This window comes from Schistocerca gregaria, chromosome 4, assembly GCF_023897955.1.
Source record: "Schistocerca gregaria isolate iqSchGreg1 chromosome 4, iqSchGreg1.2, whole genome shotgun sequence".
Classification (NCBI taxonomy): Eukaryota; Metazoa; Arthropoda; class Insecta; order Orthoptera; family Acrididae; genus Schistocerca; species Schistocerca gregaria.
The window spans coordinates 301,334,248-301,357,680 of NC_064923.1; the positions used below are offsets into that span (position 1 = coordinate 301,334,248).

At 35.6% G+C, this 23,433-nt stretch overlaps 1 protein-coding gene across 4 annotated transcripts in view; it reads right to left on the bottom strand.

The window, feature by feature from the left end:
- Positions 1 to 1,350: 1,350 nt before the first annotated feature.
- LOC126365875 (voltage-dependent calcium channel subunit alpha-2/delta-3) overlaps positions 1,351 to 23,433 on the bottom strand; it is an 859,858-nt gene continuing 837,775 nt past the window's right edge. For all 4 annotated transcript variants that reach the window (XM_050008568.1, XM_050008566.1, XM_050008567.1 and 1 more), the window contains 3 exons: positions 8,757 to 9,021; positions 8,404 to 8,614; positions 1,351 to 5,340 (listed from right to left, as the gene is read on the bottom strand). In XM_050008568.1, coding sequence (XP_049864525.1) covers positions 5,230 to 5,340; positions 8,404 to 8,614; positions 8,757 to 9,021 — 587 coding nt within the window. In that variant the 3' untranslated portion in view covers positions 1,351 to 5,229. The remainder of the gene's footprint in view (positions 5,341 to 8,403; positions 8,615 to 8,756; positions 9,022 to 23,433) is intronic.

Genomic DNA, 23,433 nt, shown 5'->3' on the forward strand with positions numbered 1-23,433 from the left:
GCGATTAACATTTTGTGGTATGATGATGGCCACTTTTTTGTTCATTTTCATGTTACTATAAGTGTGAAAATGATTCACCCACCTCAAAACTGTGTTGTGAGAAGGAAGCACATCATGCACACAGAGATTAAGGTGACAATGGGAGGCCCTTTGAGTGATCATGGTAGACTACCCATTTCATATAAATTCTTCAATGACATACATATAATGCTCGATACTGCAGTTATCCACTGCAACTAAACTTATGTGTGTGGGCTAAGGGTAGAGGGAGTTGGTGAACTTTAGTCACTGATACTACCAATTAAAAAAAATTCCATTTCCTATCCCTCATCCTCTATATAGTCTTAAAAATTAATATAAAACCTCAGACGCTTCCTTGAATTTTGCAGCATCTTCATAGTTACTATATGGTAGCTTGTGAAATACTGATTTAGATTTTTGTCATTAAATATGTCTGGTTAAACTAAAGGGTCATATTTCTTGCATATTAAATACACTATGGGTATTCTGTAGTACACAGTCAGGCATTTTTTTATTGTCTATCTTGTAAGTCTGTAAATCCATAAAATGCACACAACAGGTAATAAATACCATTCTAATCAACATATTTGCCAGATACTGTGCCTCCCACAATAAAAATTTTCTTTCACAAACTTCAATAAACAGTGTAAAAACTTTTCTTTTCCTTTCTGTGCTGACACATTTAGATACTGATAAGAGGATGCTGACATTAATATTGATGAAATTCCTGTTGACATTTATATGACTGCTGACTTTCACTGAATTAAGGTACACAGTATTTTTTTCTTGTAGAGGGGTGATTCCTTATAATACCTATAGTTAAGGAACATATTTGGTATTTTTATCTTTATTCAAAATCACATTTTAACAAGACTTCTATCTTATTCTGAGCTATACTTATTTTACATATTGTCACAATTTTTCCTGCAGAGGAGGTCCAAGAAACTGCTATTACACAAGATATAGTTTATTCGTCTTTTTCTCTTGTAAGAACCACATATCTTACTAATGTGTTGCACACAAAAATAAGAATTAGTCGAGCAGAGGACTACTTTGCAGATAATATGTAATACAATCCACCTCCAAAAACAGGATAGTATTTCAAAAAAACCATTCTATACATAAATAAAAGGTTTAAATTAAGGAACCACTGAAAATATGGAATTATAATTGATAAAAATACTTGTAATATGATTAATTTTTTCATTAATAAGTAGTGTGTGATATGCAGCCATATGATCATGTAGGTGGTTTGCAGTTCACTCTGATATTCACTGTAGAATGTTACATTCATTAGAAAACAAATCAAAATAAATTGATGTAGAGAAATATTTTTATTAATTTTTATTGCTGGTTTTCTGTGTTTTACACAAAATGTTTTCAGGTTTTCATATAGCCAACCACAAGGGGATGCACATTTGTGTCCATATCCCCACAAACAGCAGGAATATTGTAGGGTATTCCAAGCACTAAAATCTATACAAATTTTAACATTACATTGAAGCTAACAGTTGCTAATATTTTACACAAAACATTGCAATAAAATCCATAATGATATTTTCCACATGAGACAAAACTAATTTGAACAAAAAGGTTTCAAATTTCCCACACATTATTACAACACCGCAGTTACGTACAAGGATTGTATAATCAAAGCTTTTTATTTAAATATTTTAGTACAATAATACCAAAAAATAAATTATTTAAATGTAACTGTGCCATTCATCCACCTACTTTTATTCATCTCTTTCCTCACTATATTCAATAACTATTTTTATTCTGATCTCTTATTCATATAATTTAAATGGAAGACATAATGTTTGCAAGAGTAATTAGCAAACAATCAACAGACTTGGAGTAAAAATTCACACATTCTCCACATTAAGGCATCCAAACAATATGCAATTCATAAGTCAATTTCCTTCCCTTCAAAAGTCAAGCCTCCTTTTGTAACAGACCACCACAATCTAATACTCCCTGTAAGTATATCACACCATATAGTATAGCATAACCACACGGCAGAGCACAGGCAAAATGCATGAAAAATGCATATGACTTTTAAAAATTACTGTGAGATGGAAAAATGTACTTGGTAAACAATTAAAAAGGAAAATTCACTCCCTGTCACTTTTTAGCTTTAACAATAGAATACTCAAGGAAAAACTTTCAGTCATCACACCTTTCTTACTATTTGTGCACTGATGAACACACGGTCATTCTTCCTTTTATGTAAGTTTCTTGATAAATAGAGATTAAAAAATAAATCTCAATTCACTATAATTTATCACCACCTCATTATTGTAACCTTTATTCACAGCAACATGAATTGTTTATGTTATAAGTTTTTCTTTCATTGAAGGTGGATTGTCCAATTATTGTTCCATTGAGATTTGCACCAGCTTATTCTGACACAAATACATTATTGCAGTTTCTTTTTGCACAGTAGGCCGCAGGTCATTTGAGGATGGTAACTGATGTTCCTCTTACCCCTTCAGAAGAGGTATGGTTTGCTGTAATGGCCATGGAGCACTGCTAGGATACATACAGTACATATAGCACACCACAGAAATGCAATCTGATTACAAAGTACATCTTTTTTTTTCTTATTGTGTATCAGTATGAGGTACTTTTCACATATAAGAAATTATGCAAAACATGCTCACACACAGAAACATGCACACATTTCTACTGTATTTCTAATTTATAAGATTTCTTAATACTGGTATAAAAAGTTACAGTATGAACAACCACATTCAACACAAATGTATGTCTCTATTAAGTTTCATATCATTTGTAGTAGTAATTTTTCCTTTTACTCTTTGAGGTATTTCTAACAGTAAAGTTTGCGTAGTTGTGCTCATTTTGTAGTGTCAAAGTTCCAGTGTTTTTGCTAATATAAAACCATTTTCTTCTGAACAATAATGAACATTTTCTGCAATGACTTATCATCACATAGTCTTTGTGTATCTTCCTAAAACTATCCATTAAAGATTTGCTGGGTTCAAAGTCAGAGAGAAACTGTAAAAAAAATAAAAAAATAAATAAATAAATAAAAATAAAAAAAGATGTCTTAGTTGAAATGGAAATGTTTTTGAAGATCAATAAACACAAATACTTTTATTTAAAGATATTTGGTGTATTTCTTGGTGCAGCAGAAACAGCGAGTCTGCATGTAACTGGCTGAGTCAGTCTATTTGTTAAACTTATTGTCTCATTGTTTCAATACTTTCATTATTTGCTTCTAAGTGATTAATTTCTGTATCTTTCATACATGGCAAAGTAAATCCTGCATCTTTGTGTAATGAGATGAGGTTTAGCCTAGGTAACTGTTTTAGAATTTGTGGCATTCAAGGAGCTTTCCAAATACAGTGTGCATTTCATTCTCCATTAACAGATGCAGGGGAAGATCAAGAAGGCATCACTCCAGAAAAAGCATTTCTTTTCCTAGTCCATCTGAAGCATATGGGCATAATTATATATATATATTTAATAAGTTAACACTTAATGATCTACAGACAATATCAAACTGCACAAGAAAATCAGAAGTGGGATAAGGGTTGTAGTGGTTAATATCACTGATATGTATTAGGAAGGTTACTACTTGAAATTGATGGATAATTAATAGTTTTTCCATATAACACATTTGGTCTAGTTGTTTCATTTAATGTTATGTTTAATGATTGGTTCTTATTTGCAGAGATATGTTCATGTGGATATGTTTGTATTGCAGTACTTATGCCTGAAATATTAAAACAATGTCAGTTTAAGTGTTTGGCACAGCTGAAGAGCAGAAGAAATTTTTCTTTAAAAAGTATTAAGTTTACTTCTTGCTGGCTTCTGTAGGTTTGAACCAATGTAGCTATGAAAAATTTAGGATGTAAAAATCTGTAGCATCTACTAATCTACAGTATTGATCATTGCAAAAGGGGCAGTCCGTTTTAAATGATTTGTGAAAATTGTGCTATACATTATGTTTACGGTTGTAAGAAAATGGATAATGATATATGATGAGCTGAACATTAAGTCCTTTATAGTGGACCCAAGAGCAGGTTATTTCAATCCAATGACCCCTGATTTGCGTAAAACATATTTTGCATTAGGTCTTACAAAGAAAATTAGTTTTCTGTGAAGTATTGATATAACAAATAGGCTCTCTTGAGAGTAAAATTAATTGAACATTTGGAAATTGTTTTCACAAATTTGAAAAGAATAATTAAAAACGAAAAATTACAAATATAACATTGTTATGACAGCATACATACTTCAACAGAAAGACTTCAATAAATCCACCATAGCACATAAAAATTCAACTACTAATTTTTTTGATACCAAAATGAAGTGTCACATTTTTGATAGGCTTTTCACAATATGCTCAAAAACAACCCACTACAATCTTATATAAAAAATAAAGTATTGTTCAGTCCAAGGGACAAACATTCTTTGACAATTAAAAGAAAATGATACATAGTACATATACATATATATATCTGGACTAAAATTTCCGAAAATAAATAATTCAGGAACTAATAGATATCTTATCTACACTAATATAAAACTTTTAATGATTTCTTAACAGAGTTAATGATATTATTTTGTATACAAATTACATTTTTATTTACACCATTTCTCTGTAAAGAAACAGAATCTGGTGAGTGAAGGAAGTAGTAACACAGTACTTGTGGTACCAGTCCAAATTGTGATCCACAGTAATAATTTATCTCAGTTTTTTAGATGATCAAATAACTTAATACCATTGAACACCAACAGTAAAACATTTCACTCTAACATAAGAAATAAAGTATGACTGATAACGAAGAAATAAAGTATGACTGATAACGAATAAATTGATTTACACAGCCCACTGTGTCAAATATATAGTGATATTTTGTCCATCCCACAAATGTTATTCAAAATAATTGTCACTGAAGATACCACTTCCTCCATGAACATTTAAAACTTGATGTTTCTTAACAAAATCCTGTAGCACCTGTCTGAAATTACACACAATAAAAATAAAATATTCATGTTATTGTAGGCTGAACGTAATCTGTTAATAATTGATGTTCACTTTTTATTAAGTCTGCTGTAATGTCACTGTCATACCATTGCAGCAATAGCTTGTAATTACATTCATTTTATTTCTCTTCTTGAGACAAACTCACAGAAAAATAAACACAGAAAAATGGTATTTTATTATAAAACAGTCAGTCATAAGGAGACTGATATTGCCCTAATAGTCCACATAAATAAACAGTAGAGTAGCACCCAAGGAGACAAGGACGAAACACTTCCATGGCCACAGGCCCTAATTTCACTTTCCTGAAACAAAATGCAAAGATTTAGCATTTTCCTAAGATGTAAGATTAAAATATTACATTTTAAAATTTCAGAAGTGTGTTGTAGGTGAAAACAATGTGTAAGTGTCCACACAATTGCTCAATGATGCAGAACTCATTGTATAAATGTCATCTGCGGGAAATTTTAGTTTTGCCTGCAGTGAGGTACAAGAACTGCAAAATATCTCTGGCAAATTCTGATTCTCAGTAATTACTGTTGATGAAAGTAGCTCTATGAAATTCCATATCATGTCACAGACCCTATGCAGGTGAACTACAAGTGTACAGCCATTGATAAAAACAGTGGAACTAAATAATCATATCATGTTTGTTGAAAGACAGCTTGTTAACTCCATGATTAGCTCAAGGTGTTAACAAGATGTCTTTTGACAAATACTTACAAACTGCAGAGCATCAACAACACAAGATTTTCAAATAATATTGTGTTCAATCACATATTATGTTCAATCAGAAATGAAACATAAGAGTTGGATGTTTAACAGTGTTTGCAAACTGAGAAATTGGCATTCAATGTAGTATGGCATTATCTGAAATCAAATTGGCAAAGAGAACTATAGGCTTTGTATTTTACTTCTGGAACATGAGTCATGCTAGGATGGCTCAGTCAGTAGAGCACTTGCCCACAAAAGGCACAGGTTCTAGGTTTGTATCCTGGTGTGAGATACAGTTTTAATCTATCTTGAAGTTTCTTAATCTTTCTATTTTCCTTGTCTTGTTACTCTTTTGCATCAATACTCGTAATATTACTACATACCAAAACACTGCTACAGGAATTGAGCTGACTTTACTATTCTGAGATGAGGACATATTTGATCTTGGACATTTTGCTTCTTGCTCGTATGTAGCAGTCTCAATCACAAAGGAGATAATACACACTTGTTTTCCAGCTTTAAAGGTCATTAGTATTCCTTCTAAACACCTGTAAATACAAGTTTGTCATGTGTATCCTTGTAGAATGCAATTTATATGGTTGATGAAATTTTCTTGAGTTACCACCCAAGTCATTTCAATGTGTTGTCATACAATTTCGACAAATTCCTGCTCATCATTGTCAGGTGAAACAATGAGTTGGTTTCTTCACAGCCGCTGGACTGCAAATGACTCTAGTGAAGGCCCAACACATCAACAGGTGGGCCAATCACATACCTCCAGAAGAGATGTTGTGATTTGTTGGAGAGGGTGGGGGGGGGGGGGGGGGGAGGCTTCAATGGGGTGAAAAGGAGCAGTTACAGATGTCAATTCTTGGCTACACCTGTCTATTCTGTCCATTGCCTCTGTTGCATTCACTTCATTGATAACTAAATCCCAGAACTCATTGGCATGGCACAGCCAGGTACCCATAGCCCTAGGTGGCACCGAGCGAGGTGGCGCAGTGGGTAGACACTGGACTCGCATTCAGGAGGACGATGGTTCAATCCTGCGTTCGGCCATCCTGATTTAGGTTTTCCGTGATTTCCCTAAATCGCTCCAGGCAAATGCCGGGATGGTTCCTTTCAAAGGGCACAGCCGACTCCCTTCCCCGTCCTTCCCTAATCCGAAGAGACCAATGACCTCGCTGTCTGGTCTCCTTCCCCAAAAACAACCCAACAACAACAACAACAACAACAACAACAACCCTAGGTGGCCTATCACTGACCTAAAGATATTCTGCATTTTAACCACTGAGCAAAAATGGTTTATATGTTGTGTTTCTCCATTATACTAGCAATCTTGGCTCTGGCTGACCCTGTTTGTGGAAGGAATGTCAGGTAGTTAGTTTCTTCTTCTAGAGTGTTTATTTTCTTCTCCCTCCTCGTCTGGAGAGTGCATCTTGTTTGTGTCTTAGAGCAACCAATCTTGTGAAAGATTTCACTTAAATGCTATAACTTGGTACGTAGGCCTTCCTTGTTACACATAGCTCATGTTCTGTGTACCAATATGCTGAGCACAGACTGCACTGTGCTAGATGATGGCAGATATTGTTTAGCTATGTGTCTGTGTGTGTCTTCTTCCTATAGACAGAATACTCCAATGCACCATCAGGGGTCTTCATTATCAGAATGTCCAGGAACAGTAGGCACCTGTTTTCTTCCAACCTACATAGTGAACTTGTCATTGTATTCTCGGGAATTCTTGTAGGTTTGACCAGACAAAGGTGCTGTGCTATGCCAATTGCCAATGGGTTCTCAGATTCAGTCACCAAAGAAGTAGAGGAAATAAGAGTACATGATGATTTTCTCAACAGGACAGCAATTTCCCACTGAGCGACAAGGGGTGGTGCAGCTTCTTGATAATGCATGTCCCCATATTGCTAATGTCGTAATGCAGAGGTAGCACCAACTAAAGTGGGAGACACTCGAGCATCCATCCTAAAGTCATGGTCTCTCCCCATGTGATTATTACACCTTCAGTCCCTTAAAAAAGGCCTCGGAGGGAAGAGAATTCCTGTTGGATAAGAATGTGTGGCCGCAGACAGTTATGGACCCCTTCATGCAGCAGGACATGGTGTTTTACTAAGCGGATGTTTCGACCTGGAGCATCAGTGGGATGATTGTCTCAATGCTCACAATAATTCTGCATGATTGGCTAACTGATTCTGGACTTCAAGGCCTTCAAACAGAAACATTCTGATCATCCCTTACATTTATATCATATATCTGCACAAAGAGGTGTGGTTCAACTATTTAGCTTGGTTACGTTAAACATAATTTAATGAAAACAGAAGATAATATCAATTTTCAAGGACATAAGTTATCACCGAGTTTCCATGAACTGAAAATGAATTAATTTCTTGGCTTTTATTAAAATACATAGAACACAGCTTGCTGAGAATAACAGATTAATGTGTATCAGCTAATGTGTGAGGGGAAACCAAGGAAGCACAATGTAATTATGTCAAATTGTCAGTTCAGTAGCTACAGAGTAACTGTAAACAAAAAGAGCAAGCACATAAATTATTCAAGTTTTGAGATTATAACAAGAGTATTTATAATACTGTGAGGATATTTTAGTATGAATGACATATAAATGATAAATGACTTATTACCTCTGGGTGATAATTCATACACTTTGGAGGCCTTCTTCTGTACATTGCCTCCTGTGGCTTATTACGACAGTGTGATCCTTCTGCTTCAGATACAGAATCATAAGTTACTTCCTGTGGTACTATGCTAAGTTGTTTGCTGCCACATGGGCATAGAGTGTCAACAACCAACAGAATTAAATTGCTTTTAGGTATTTTTTGAACACTGAAAGGTCTAAGAAAGGGAACAAGACATTTTCAGTTAGTGAGATTGTCATGTTACACAAGGCAAATACAGCTCTAAGGAGGAAAAGAGGAGTTACTTATAACTACAAAACTATCAATGCCAACATATAAGAAAAGAAGGTTAAACTTACCTTTCACATCCTGTTGAATGGCAGTTTGTTAGCTTTCCTTTCAGTGGATTGATATTAAGTCGATCTGGCTGTAAGATATAGAGATCTACTCGTTTATCACATGGTCTTGGTTGTGTCTTATTTGCTGGATTTATGTGATGAACCACAGGTGTCATGTAAGTATGATAGCCTTGTCTCTCAGGAAGAGATCCTTCACTAGTTGGAAGGGAAGCACCCTCATCTCTTGTTACAAATGTATCTGCTTCAACTTCAGTGTATGCAGTTCCTGCAACAAACTTAGTTATCAGGAGCAGTCCAACTGTTTTCCATTAAGAAGCAAAGGTGCATCAAACATAAATGAGCCTTTTCTTAAATATGGCATACTTTTGACGAATTTTAATTATTCCAAGCACTGAGTTCATAAGAGGTGTATGTCTATAATAGTAATTACAGTAAATGTTGTAACAGACATATTAGTCTATTCATTTATAATATTTGATCACGTTGTATATATCATCTTAATGGAATGAGAAAGCTATGGTTTAAGTTACCACATTCCTACAGAGACAATTTATTCTGTTGGGCAAGAGAAAGACTACACACTAGTTTTTCTGCACATTATAGTGCACTTCTGCATGAACAAAAATTTACTTTTGTAGGAATTTATCATCCGTGTGCGGATATGCACAGGAGCACCACAGGTGCCCCTGTGTAGGCTGCAAAAGTCTTGGCAACAGTGACCTCACACTGCAGTTGCATTCTGTTGGTTGATTTCCTCTGGGACCATTGATAAGAACTACTACTGTGAACTTACTCAATAGGTTCAAGGCATTTGCTCCTCAAATCTGCACTGTAACTGATCACATAAACATTGCATCTCTAGAACAATGAAGGATCTCACACTCTTGCTACAACATAAGAAATGTTGGCTGCAATGTGTTCCGTTGTTCTATAACAGTTACCATTACAGCTCGACTTGTCTTCCCCACATTTCAGCCACTCAGGTAAGCACTTAGTGCAGATGATTTATGAAACAAGAATAGGCAAAAATTGTCTGTGCATAAAATCCTCAACCAATTTCCTTACTTTTTCTTGAGATATTACGCAACTGTTGGCCCAATTGTGAAAGAATGTAGACAGGACAGAAGGCAACAAAGAAAAATGAAACAACTGTACTTTTTAATTCAATGATCAACACAATGATACACTGTTAGCCATTAAAATCAGAAGTTAGCAAATAGCCAAATTTTACTTACTGTATGTATGTAGAGTAAGAGGGAAAACATAATTAAATTTTTTAAGGTGATTTGGAAATATGTAGGATGTGACTTTAGTACACAGGCTGCCACCTCTGGCTCTGAGAGCAACAATAGTTCTAACGCTACTGAGCATTGAGTTGAATTGAGCTTGGTTGACATATGTGTGTATGTCATTTGATGCTGCTTCAAGTCTATATCACCAGAGTTCAACAATCATAGTGACTGGCTAGTGATAATGTGTGAGTCTCTTGGCAACCCCATGGTAAGATGTTCTCAGTGGATGAGAGATCTGGAGGACATAACGGTCAGGGCTACAGCCAAACACCATCTATATCAAGGAAGGTCAAGACAGCATGGGCAACATAAAGTCTTACAGCACCTTTAAAAAAATAGAGCCATGGAGACCTCTATGACAGGGCACAGCCACCAGCCTTAACAAATAAGGAATACAGTAGATGCTTGCCAGCTACACAAACTACACGTGATTATGCACTGAATGACATCCCATAACATCAAGGCTGGTCCTGTGTCTGTATGAAGAACAGGAATCTGATCTGATCTCCTTGGAGCCTCCACACATAGATACATCCATCATGATACTGTACACAGCACAGACACTCATGTAAAAAGATTATGCAATACCAGTGCTGTCAATGGGCACACCACTGTCAGCACGCCTCTCTCTGCAGCCATGTCAATTGAGATTGCAACAATGGTCAGCATAATGTCAGACTGGTGCTCAAGACAGTATCACATTCTCTGTGTGGAAATACGTATTTCTGAAGAAAGAGAGAGAGAAAAAGAGAGAGAGAGAGAGAGAGAGAAGAAGAAGAAGAAGAAGAAGAAGAAGAAGTTTCTTGACTCAAGGTAAGTGATACAACTATACAACCCCACTTGGCTGAATGCAAAATGTGTCTATTACCTCAAGCACTAGTTGCTTGGTACCTTGCATGGCACTGAGTATGGCCCTCCTGAGCATATTAATTATATATGCACATGACAGTTATGGGATTCTGATCATTGCAATATCATGGGACAATAAATCAGCCTTGAATGCCCACTGCCCATTGTCAATTTACAGCATGTGCCAGTAGACAGTTCTCCTTATAACTTGAGGCATAATATGACCTTCTCACAAACAAACAACATTTAAATGCGATTTCTGAGTGAGAAATCCACTGTACAATGCTTCCTCATACACAGAATATAGATGGCATTTTTCCTATCTACTTTGCATGGTCGCACTAAAATGCTAATCATTTGCATATCTGAGCAAGTAGTTTCTTGTAGGGTACATTCACGATGCTTAAATTTTAATGGTCAGCAGTGTATTACTAGTAAGCATCTGCTTATATTTGATATACTCTCACATTTCACATGTAGTTATAGCAAACATAAATGTTCATCAACATTTATTTTGAAGTAATGGTTTGTCCCACTGAGCACCACAATCCCATGTCTTTTCTGTAATAAATATCTATAACTACACAAGGTTTTACAAAAGGAATAGTAAATATTTTAGAGGTGGTAGTACAGGCTTATTTGAATAAAAACAGTTCACATAACATGTGTCCAATCATGTCATGTTAAAGAGATACAGCTAGTTATAGAAACATATTTTCATTTCACATGTTGGTACTTCAGTTGCTGTGGATTTATCTATGTCATTGTTTGTTCTCAAGTACAAGTTGCAAAGTTGTGTTTGAGTTTAAAAAACAATAATTCAACTGTGATTGCAGTTTGTTGGCCTATTTTACTGTATGTAGCACGCTGCATGTATTTACAAATGCTGAGTACCAAATGTGGTATTTGTATGTGTTCCATAGCAGAATTTCTACTGCTGCTCATAGAGAGTACCAGAGATAACTTACTAACCCCAAAGTACCAAATTTCAGAGAATTTACTTGTGCTTGCGCTAAACTGTATAACATTGGCACAGCATCCAGTGCCATGCTTCAAATGGATGCACAAATGAACACAGTGTAGATGAAGTAGAAGACATTGTTCTATTGGTACAATGTAGTTCTTCACCAAGCACACACAGAATTTCTACACTATAATAGTATCATTGTGCTGTGACCGCTATGGCGTGGTGGGCAGACATTCTTCTGGTTGTAAGGATGGTGTAGCTGCTCTCCCACCTGGGGTCTGTGGGTTCAATAGGCTGATGGGGACTATAGGAAACAGCCAGAGGTGAATGTAGTCACAGCAAGACAGACAGAGCTCCAGAAAACTCTTTATTATTCATGAAGCTAGAGCAGCTACAGGTGTGCAACTTGTCAGGTGGGCACAGCTCAGTGTCAGTCCACCATCTTAATACTGGTATAGCAGAGACAGTCATTCCTGAAGGTCATGAATGCTGCTGGGAGACAGCACACTTTAACAGTATTGAGTAGCACTGGCAGCCAGCTAGTGCTAGCACAGCATTCTTGCAGGCTGGAATGATTGCCCTTATCATAGACTGTGGGGCTAGGTGAAAGCTTTGCTGGATTCCATGGGCAGCACAATGGCATCAAACCTCAGATCCCAACTGGTGGCTGGCTGGAGGAGGCTATCTGACCCAGTATGTAGATCCACAGCACTCTGTCACCCAACTTTTCACTGACCCTTTCACTGCAGACAGGCAGTTATTTGTAGCACCTTCATGCTGAAATGTTCCACTGTCTGGTAGCAGTGGTATGCACAGATGAGTGACAAAATGCTGCAGTGAAAAGTTGCTACCAGATTCTTGCCACACGTTAATGCAAAGTGCAGGGAAGTCTGTAGATTAGATGCATCATCAGATGCTTGCCTTTGGGATGATAAGTGGATCACTGTGTTCCAAAGTGCCTTGGCATTGCACTATTCCATCCACATCGTAACAATGTGTATCAGTGTCTCATTAATACAAATATAGTGGACATATACAGCCTCTTTTCTTATCACTTACAGCACATTTAACACCTCTGAGAAGGAAAGAAAAAAGATGACTGGAATTCTTTTGTTGGCTAATTGCAAATTGCCAAATAGTTCTCTTTTTCACTCATTATGGTATCAATGATACTTATAACTAACATTGTCAGTCTAACACAACCCCATCTGCCTATGCGGAGGCACATTTTCAAGAATACTTCTCTGTAAGTCTGTGGTGTGATATGATAGACAGTCAGTTGATTGGGGTTGTTGTGTTACGGCATTGCATTACAGGGCCCAGTTACCTTGGCTTTCTTGAATACAATTATCCAACATTACTGAAGAGGTTCCCTTGTCAACCAGGATGGGTATGTTCTCCAGCACAATGAGGCCCCTGCACTTTCTAGTCAACAGGAGGCAAATCATTTAAACCTAACATTCCCTCGACGATGGATTGGCACAAACAGTCACATTTCTTAGCCACCAAGTTTTCTCGAACTTGCCTTGTAGATTTTTTACCTGTGGGGATGGCTGAAGGTGAAGTCTACAAAGAAACTGATCATCTGAATTTTGAATAGTGTTGTCCCGTAAAAGAATGCAAAGGCAAACAGAGCAGCAGAGCGGAGTTACATGTGTTGTCAAAAGAATACAGAAATGCACTGATGCCTGCATTGGAATTCATGAAAATCAACTTTGAAATTAGTCACATGCCAGTTTAAGACCTTCCATCAGAATTTGTTTGAGTTATGTTCTAACAGCTGTATCTCTCTAGCCTACAAAAACTGGACACATCTTATATGAAATGTTTTATTCAAATTAGTCTATAATAACTTTTCCTAAAATAAGTACACTATCCAAATTAAGGAACATAGTCCTGGAGAGTTTCTGTGCACTGAACTTATCTGCTTCATGTGTATACAATACGATTTTGTAAACATCTCTACAGCAACACCTCTTCATAGCTCTACAGACGTCTACTGTATCACCTACAGTAGTTTGCACTTCACAGTTGGAAGCCATCAAAAGTGCTACCAGGTGTTCGGGATTCCTTAATTTGACCTGACTGAATGAGTGTCATATTGTTAGTAGTAAAGAATAAATGTATTAAAATATGCATGATGCAGCAATTTTTCATGCATCTCAGTGTTTACGGTCTCATATCTCTTGAACTATGTGTCATACAGTGACGTATTTGTGTAATACATTCGGTGGCATATGTGGATACTTTTTGTGAAGTATGTTGCAGACAGAGTTAGCACCAAAGGAATAATAAATTTAAACATCAAGTATGATGTGGCAGTTTTTCATGCATCTCAGTATTTATGACATCATATCTCCAGATGTATGGATCATATAATGATATAATTTTGTAGGTGCATTCAGTGGTGTATGTGGACACTGTCTGCAAAATGTGTTGAGAGAACAATTAACAAAAAAGAAATAATAAATTTAATTGTCATGTACAATACAGTGGTTTTACATGCATCTCAGGGTTTATGACATCATATCTCTCTAATTATGTGTTGTACAATTATTTATTTGTGTAGGTACATTCAGTGGCCAGAGTGGATATGTGTTGTGAGTAGAAGTAGTAGCAAAGGAATAATAAATTTAAATGTGAATACAATGCGGCAGTTTTTAATGCATCTCAGATTTATGACATAGTATCTCCTGATCTATGAGTCAAACATTGATACAGTTTTGTAGGTACATTCAGAATCATATGTGGATACTGTCTGCAAAATATTTTGAGAATATGTTTAGCAGAAAAGAAGTAATAAATTTAAATGGCATGCAGAATTTAGCATTTTTTCACAGATCTCAGTGTTTATGATGGCATGCCTCATGAACTGTGTGTGCTACCGCGATATAATTTTGCTGGTGCATTTAGCGGTGTATGTTGATACTTCTTGTGAAATTTATTGTGAATAGAATTAGTAGCACAGAAGTAATAAATTTAAATGTCATGCATGATGCAGCAGTTTTTCACAGATCTCAGTCTTTAAGATGTCGTATAACCTGAAATATGATAGTTAGGAGTTTGTCACCCCCACAATGATTGTTGCCTGGCCGTTAGAGATGTGTGTCCCACGTTTTGTTCAGATTGTTCCAGTGGTTCACACACACTTGGGAGTGTTACACAGTTGTCAGAAACCATTAGGAACTTACTGCTGTGTGTGTGTGTATTCTTCCTGACACACTATGTATAATTGTTCAACAAGTCTATGTATGGCATGTGGTGAGTGATCCATGGCACATGTGTATCATTAAGTCCAATACCTATTAAGAAGTACTTAGGAATAATGACTGCCTGTAAGCCTGCGTAAAAGCACAAACTTTTCTGTCACCACTGTAGCATCATTTTTTATATCTATGGAAGATAGTAATTTAACCCTTAATATCCTTGGAAGTTGTAGTCATAGAATCTAAGATCGATCTTTTTCATGATATAAAATGTATCTGTCTTTGTCATTTTCACTAAAGTTTGCTGGACAAATTTGTGGAACTAACTGATTTGTAATAACTAATACTCTATACTTCTAACCTTCCCTGTCTCTTTTATGAGTCTTGATTGGCCAGAATTATTTTCATGAAAGGGATGGAGGAGGCTTTGATAATCAACTTCTTTCACAGATGAATTACATTTTTGGAGAATCAGCTTACAACTAAATTTATGTAGACATTCAATCTCTGTTCATTAGAGTTGTCAAAGACCACTCGGAACTTATTGCTATGTTCATCAAAGAATTATAACCTCCCATAAAAAATTCAAATACGTAAGTAATTTTCTGGGATACATACAGAAATTGTAACTGGTGTTCTGATGATTTATGTTCTTCAATAGCCTCTAAATTCCATAGCTAAGGATGTGGCAGAATAGTAGCTATTAAGTTTGTGAAAGTAAGAAGTATGACGTTTTCACAGTGTCAACCAGATCAATAACACAGGCCATTGATGGAAAAATGTTTTGCTGAAAATACCTTATTCTTATGTTTTTTTAGGGTGGGAAATCGAAATATGATACTTAAAAAACTGTATCACCCACCATTTCTTCATATTTTACAGTGACATGTATTAAATTAAGCGATTTTTTTAAAGAATTTAACAGCTTTTATATAGTTAAAATATGTTATGAACATAGATTATGTTGGTAACATAATATTGTTAGCAAAAAAAAAGGTCGATTCTATTTTTGTGTTAACAGATGGTGTTTTGTTTACTGTCAACCTAACCTCACTTTCCTGTTTCCTGTACATGTGCTCAGTACAATGTCTAATCGTCATAAAAACTCTGCTGACAGTTTTTGTTATATTTGTGGTGAATTTGTGATTAAAAACAACAAAGAAACATTATGGACTCTGTGAAAAAGGTTTATCTATTATACTTATGATCTAAACTTGGTGATCAAGGTAAATCTTGGGCGCCACATAAGGTATGTTATGTGTGTGTTGAAGATCTGAGAAAATGGCCCAAAAAGTAGAAAAAAGCTTTTAGATTTGCTGTTCCTATGATATGGAGGGAGCCAAGAAATCATTCTGATGATTGCTACTTTTGCAGTGTTGGCATTACTGGTCATAATTTGAGAAACAAGAAGGTAATAAGTTACCCTAACCTTCCATCCGCCATCCGACCAGTAGGGCGTGGTGTAGATTTGCCAGTTACTGAACCACCAGATGATTTAAATTCTATTCCAACAGAAGTATTTTCTGGTGTACAATCTGATTTACATGAACCAGATGATGATGAATTCAATTGTAATACAGAAAGTCTAGATCACAAATTGTTTACTCAGACTGAGCTTAATGATTTGGTTAGGGTTCTGGGCTTAACGAAAGAAAAAGCTGAATTGCTTGGCTCTAGATTAAAAGAAAAGAACCTATTGGCAGTGGGAACCAGCATATACATGTGTAGAAAGAGAGAGCAGCAATTTTCCAAGTTTTATCAATAAGAAATTGATTTAGTGTACTGCTCAGACATTCCCAGTCTGATGAATGAGTTTGGTACTTAATACAAAAAGAAAGACTGGAGGCTGTTTATTGATTCATCCAAAACTAGTTTAAAGGCTGTTTTATTACACAATGGTAACATGTATGTATCTATACTTGTTGGACATTCTATACATATGAAAGAAAGCTATGAAAACCTAGAAATAGTGCTAAATAAAATAGTCTATTCTGCTCATGGTTGGATGATATGTGGCTATCTAAAATAACATGCCTGTTCCTTTGTCAGCAAGGTGGCTTTACCAAATTTCTGTGTTTCTTGTGTGAATGGGACAGTAGAGCTAGGGATCAACACTGGTGCAGAAAGAACTGGTCTGTGAGGGAGTCTTTAAAACCTGGTGAGAAGAACATTCTATGCAAAAACCTTGTAGATCCAAAAAACATACTCCTACCACCTATGGACCATGCTTTAAGCATCTCTGCCAAAAGTTTCTACACCTTTCAGAAGCTAAACTAAAAGAAGGCATCTTTGTCAGACCTGACATTTGAAAATTGATGTTTGTTGTTAACTTTGAACACACAGTGACCTTAAATGAGAAATGAACATGGGTATCATTCAAATAAGTCATTACAAAGTTCTTAGGACCTGAAAAGGACCCAGACTATGTTTCTATTATAGCTACAATGTTAAAGAAGTTTAAAACTTTAGGATGTTTAATGAACCTGTAAGTTCACTTTTTGAACAGTCACCTTGATTACTTCCCGGACAATATGAGAGATGTTAGTGAGGAGCAAGGAGAGCATTTTCTCCAGGACATTAAAGTGATGGAAAAATGTTACCAAGGCTGCTGGAACACCAACATGATGGGGGACTAATGTTGGTCACTTCACCGAGAAGTTCAGCAAGCAACTCATCATAGAAAAAGCTACAGAAGAAGCTTCAAAGAAAGAAAGAAAGAAAGAAAATACAAACAGTTCCAGCTGACAAGTGAAACCTCTATTAACACATATCATTGGTTTAAGTAGCTTACTTTAAATACAAATCATGCCTATGTTGTAACAAAGTATTTCATTAATTTCCCCATTTACCCTATATTGTAGGATTTTTATATTATGTAATAAAAAGCATATTGCTCAAAAACTATGGGTGGGGAAAAAAAGAGGCTAGATTTGGATTCAGCTTGTAAAAATCTGTAAAGATCAACTAGCAAAGTAAAAAAGTTAAAAAAAAATTTTTTTTCATTGGCCTGTGTTATTTCCAAGTGACAATGAATGATCTGGATGAAACAATTTCAGAGTTTGTGTGTAGAGAGGGAAAAATAATGGAAAATGTATCTTTTTGTTTGAGCCCAATTTCACAATTAGGGGGTAAAATACTCCCTGGAAGGTAATTTGCCATATTAGATTTAGAGGGAATATCTTCAAAACCATGAAATATTTAAAAAAATGTGCTTCATATAAAAGTTGAAGCGTAACTAACATTCTTGAAAAGTGTATAATTAACTTTCGAAAAAAAATTTGAAAATTTGCATATTACCCCACCACCACTAATGAATTTTGCAAAATAGAAACTTCTGTCACATGAAAAATTAAAGGAAGTTTCATGTCACATACATCCATCCATGTACAATAGACCTGGTTTGTGTGGTTAGATTTTTGGAAAATAGGTTGAACACAATGTTCTGTTGGAGTATGTGCAACATACCTAATTAAAATATGTAAATGTTCATCGTTATTTGAATTTTTTTACTTGTTTTGGTTCATATTTTAAGTTGTTATATTACAATGTAAATTTTTTAGTTTACCATTTCACATACAAGTAGTCTGTTAATTGAAAATAGTACAGTAATGAAAATCAGTAAAGAAATGCTTACAACATAATTTTTTTCCCATCAAGTACAAAAATGAATGAATTTTCTCCCACACTCGGAAAGACATCTGTCAAATATCATTTGTCTCATTTAGATGTTAGCTTACTAGATTTCATGGCCATTATGAGAACATTTGGGGGTTCATAAAGAAATTATTGAATTCTTGGTCCAGACACTCTCTTAGTTTCTTTTAAAACTATGAAAAGGGGCACAAACAGTTTGCTAGCTACAGAGACTGATGGCTGAATCGTATAAGTGACATTCTCTTTGTGGTGCATCTCTTTAGACTCTTGAAGAGAAGGTCTCACAAACTGTGTGTGCAGCATCAGCAAAAGCTGATCTGTTGGGCTGTTGGGACAAAGCATTTGAGTCTATACTGCTCGGCATGTTACCTGTCGGAAACAGTCATTGCGACAAGCTGTTCATGACACCACAATGGTGGTTTCAAGATTTGTTTCATACATTCATAGCTGTTTCTGAAGACAACTAGCTGAAGATTATATAATTTTGTAACATGCAGTAATACGCCCTGTTACCAACTCTAGAAGTTGGCCCTGTCTGACACCACTTGTCACTAGCCACAGCCCAGAGATGAGTGCAGTTCATTGCCTGCGGTCTACTGAGTTTCACCAACTAACAGCTCATGGGGTACAAGGCTGTACAGCTAGATGGAAACACCACAGATAACAATGTGAGTCTCTGAGATATTTGCATGTTGGCGTCTTCTCATTGGTGCCACCTATTGTATAAGCTGGTGCTGATGGCTCTGCAGCAGCTTCATCTGCCATTTGAGTGGTGTTCATCCAAGATATTCTTGCAGAAGTCTGTTTCATAAGTTACAAATATTAACACTTACCTCTCAATTCATATTTTCTTTGATGATTTTTGTTTCTAACAACCTATCTCTTTTTAAAACTAATAGTGAATGTCATGATCATAATACTAGGTCTAAAAATGATCTACACAGGGATCTGAAACATTTAAGTCTTGTTCAGAAAGGTGTTCATTATTCAGCCACAAAAATTTTCAACTCCCTTCCATCAGGTATTAAAGATCACATTAATGTCTTACTTACTTTTAAATGTAAATTGAGAGAATACCTAATGGTAAATTCCTTCTATTCTCTTGATGAGTATCTACAGATAAAGCAATGATTTTTTATACTGATAAAAATTTGTTTGCTATAGATCACATTAACTGTTTAATTTGGAAAATGTACTATATTTCCTTTTTAGGTATTGTTTTATATTACTTGAGCTATACCTTTGATTTGATTTTAACCTACAAACTTATTCATAATCTTATGGTACATTTTTGTCATTTTATATATGTGTATTATTTGTTTAATTTGGAAAATGTACTATATTTCCTTTTTAGGTATTGTTTTATATTACTTGAGCTATACCTTTGATTTGATTTTAACCTACAAACTTATTCATAATCTTATGGTACATTTTTGTCATTTTATATATGTGTATTATATCTGTTGTATGTAATCATGACTCATTCCACATCCTTGTGATTTATCACAATACGGATTAATGGAATACGAAATAAATAAATAAATAAAAAAATTTACTACTACTATGGAACTACACATCACTGCACAACTCCTGGACCTCTTCAGGACCCCTCTCTGACAGAATGTTCTTTGGATTACTTTGCATCAAGTGGATCTCTGGACATGTTCATCAACACAGATATTTCTGTGGATTCTTCTACAGACTGCCTGTACTTCTCAGTTTTCACTGAACCTGTGTTGAACAAACTTGTTGCCCAATGATGTATGACTTTTTATTGTGTATGAAGTATGATGGGGTACCCAGTAAAAACGGAAATTATTTTTTAAAAGCTATATATTTTTAAATTGTTTACAAAAAATTTTATCCCCTTCAAAAAATCCTCCATTACAACTAATTCCACAGTTCAAAACATTTTCTGCAGTCATCTTTGGAAATGGCTGATAGCTCCTCCCTTTGTTTTTCTCTTGTCTTCTTCAGTGTTGTGGTGTCCTTTGATGCCCCTTTCCATGCATGGAAATAAGGAAAAGTCACGTGGAGACAGGTCAGAAAAGAAAGGTATATGAGGCAGTGGAACCATGCCATTTTTAGCCAAAAACTGTCTAACAGAGATGGCTGTGTGTGCAGTTGCAGTGTCATGGTAAGAACCAGTCTCCTGTCTGCCATTAATCTCTGACAGTTGATTAATTGTCTGTTGATGGCCTGTCAGTACAAGCTCTCAAATTTTTTCAATATTTTTGTCGATTTTGGCAGTTGATGGACTTAGAGAATGAGGTTTGTCATCAGTCGACATGTTGCCATTTTTAAATTGAACAAACCACTCATACACTTGAGTTTTTCCAATACCATCATCTTCGTAATCTGTTTTCAACATTAAAACACTTTCAGCAGCGTTTTTGCTGAGTAGAAAACAAAATTTCACAGCTGTGCATTGTTCACTTAAACTTGCCACCATAAAAAGTTATACAAAAAGAAAACAGCACAAGCAAAAACAATCACAGCAGATGAACAGAACAAGTCAGGTCTACAACACAGGCAGCATCGAAATGCCAATGAGATGCTCTACACATGCCTATTGGGAAGATACTGATCATTAACCCAGTTAATATTTGTCAAATTCTAAATGATCATTTCAGCATTATGGAATTCCCTGAGAGTCCTCTCAGTTCACAGGATGTGGAACTGAAAGATACTATTGTAGCATTGATTTGTGACAGCATTGATGGACATTCAACTATTGTATCTCTAAGATGAAACAATGATTGATTATGATTGTGTACCTGTCTGCAAAAGATGTGAGGAGTCTTTCATCCCAGGGAATGTCTATCTTCAGAAAGTGAATTAAATTTTGAATACAAGAAACATACAGTTGAATTATGGAAAAACAGAAAGAAGGGAAAAAGTTTGCTTTTATCTGTGCACCATAAAGATCATAAAGTTAAGTCAGTGAGACAGCTCTAGCATTGGGGAAAGTGTGTTCTTTATGATGGCTCAAAATATGATAAGTTTAATATGCCGCTGGACTTTACATAAAGTACTAGAGGCTAGGGGTCATCAACTCGTTATCCATGATACTGACCTTCAAAAGTGGGCCTCGCAAATGAACTGAAAACTAAAGTTACACAACTTCAAGTTAAGCCCCAAATGGCTACTGCATTTTAAAAAGGAACATGAAACTGTATCTTGGAAAATGATAAAGTTTATAACTAGACACTACATAAATGACAAAAATGATCTCAATGAGGTCATTTTATGATTTGTAGTGCAAGTTAAGAAGCACGTCAGCATTTTGGGGGCGGAAAAGTGAATAACTCTTATTGCAATGGATTCAACCTGCAGTTACACTCTCGATGTTCTTCTTTCCAAAGGGGTGCAACAAAAGTTGAATCCATGGTGCAGTCATTGTCATCAGTTACTCACAGTTACACATTCAGCCTACAGTCTCTGCAGCTCACAAAGTGCTTCCCTCCTTTTCATAGTTTTATAAGAAACTAATGGGGAGTTTGATCCAAGAATCTCTTTATGAAGCCTCAAATGTTCTCGTGACAACATAAAAATCTGATAAGCCTCGTGACAACATAAAAATCTGATAAGCCAACATCTGAATAAGTCAAACAATATTTGACAGATATTGTCTTTCCTAATGCAGGAGAAACTTGTCCATTTTGCATGCATGGTGTAAAAAAGTGTTACGTTTTATGCATTTCTTTACTGATTATATTACTGCAATGATTTTGTATCATAATAATGGGTCAATTATTATTTTCAGTTAACAAAATACACCTATGTGAAATGGTAAACAAAAAAATGAAAAAAGGACAATGTAAATAACAGTGTGAAACATAAACCAAAATAAGTAAAACAAATAATTAGAATAATAATGAACATTTAGGCATTTTAATTAGGGATGCTGCACATACTCTGACAGCACATTGTGTACAACTTATTTTCCAAAAATTGTATTACAGAACCAGCTTTATTACTGCATTAATGGTGGTGTGGTAATTTGCAAAATTTCAAATTTCTTCAGAAGTTGATTGCATAGTTTTCAAGAATGTTAGTCACATTTCAACTTTTATACTAAACATTTTTTTTATATATTTCATGGTTTTGAAGCTATTTCCTCTAAGCTTATTGTGTTAAATTACCTTTCTTCATGTGCTTTACCTCTTAAAAGTGAACAGTGAAATTGGGCACAAATAAAAAGATACATATTTCTCTATTTTTCCCCCTCTACACACCTGCCAAGTTTCGTCAAGATCGTTCAATGACACTAGGGAATGTTCCCTTGTAAGTGCAGCAACTCTTGTGGAGTTGATAGCTATCTGCAGCAGCATCCACAGTAAACTCTTTACTTATCTTTTGCATGAGCTCAGGACACTTTCTTACATTCTTCAGTGTGGAAGTGACTGGAATCTAGTTTCCTTATGTTTTCAGCAGTGCTATTAATAATTTTCTTGTTTCTATCGTTACAAGTGCTAAACTAGCCAGTAATTTTCACCGGCAAACATTATAGGAAATTGATGGATGAGTTGGAAGCAATGTTGGCAACTGGTGATCAGTTTCATGTCGCCTCGGTGAAATGCACCAATATCCATAGTGAGGGTCACCTCTCGTTACAACAAATGCAAACTGAAGGATACCAGGTTCTCTTATACCAAGCATCATTGTCAAGAACTCCTGCTTGATAGGAATGAACTGCTCATTGTGGC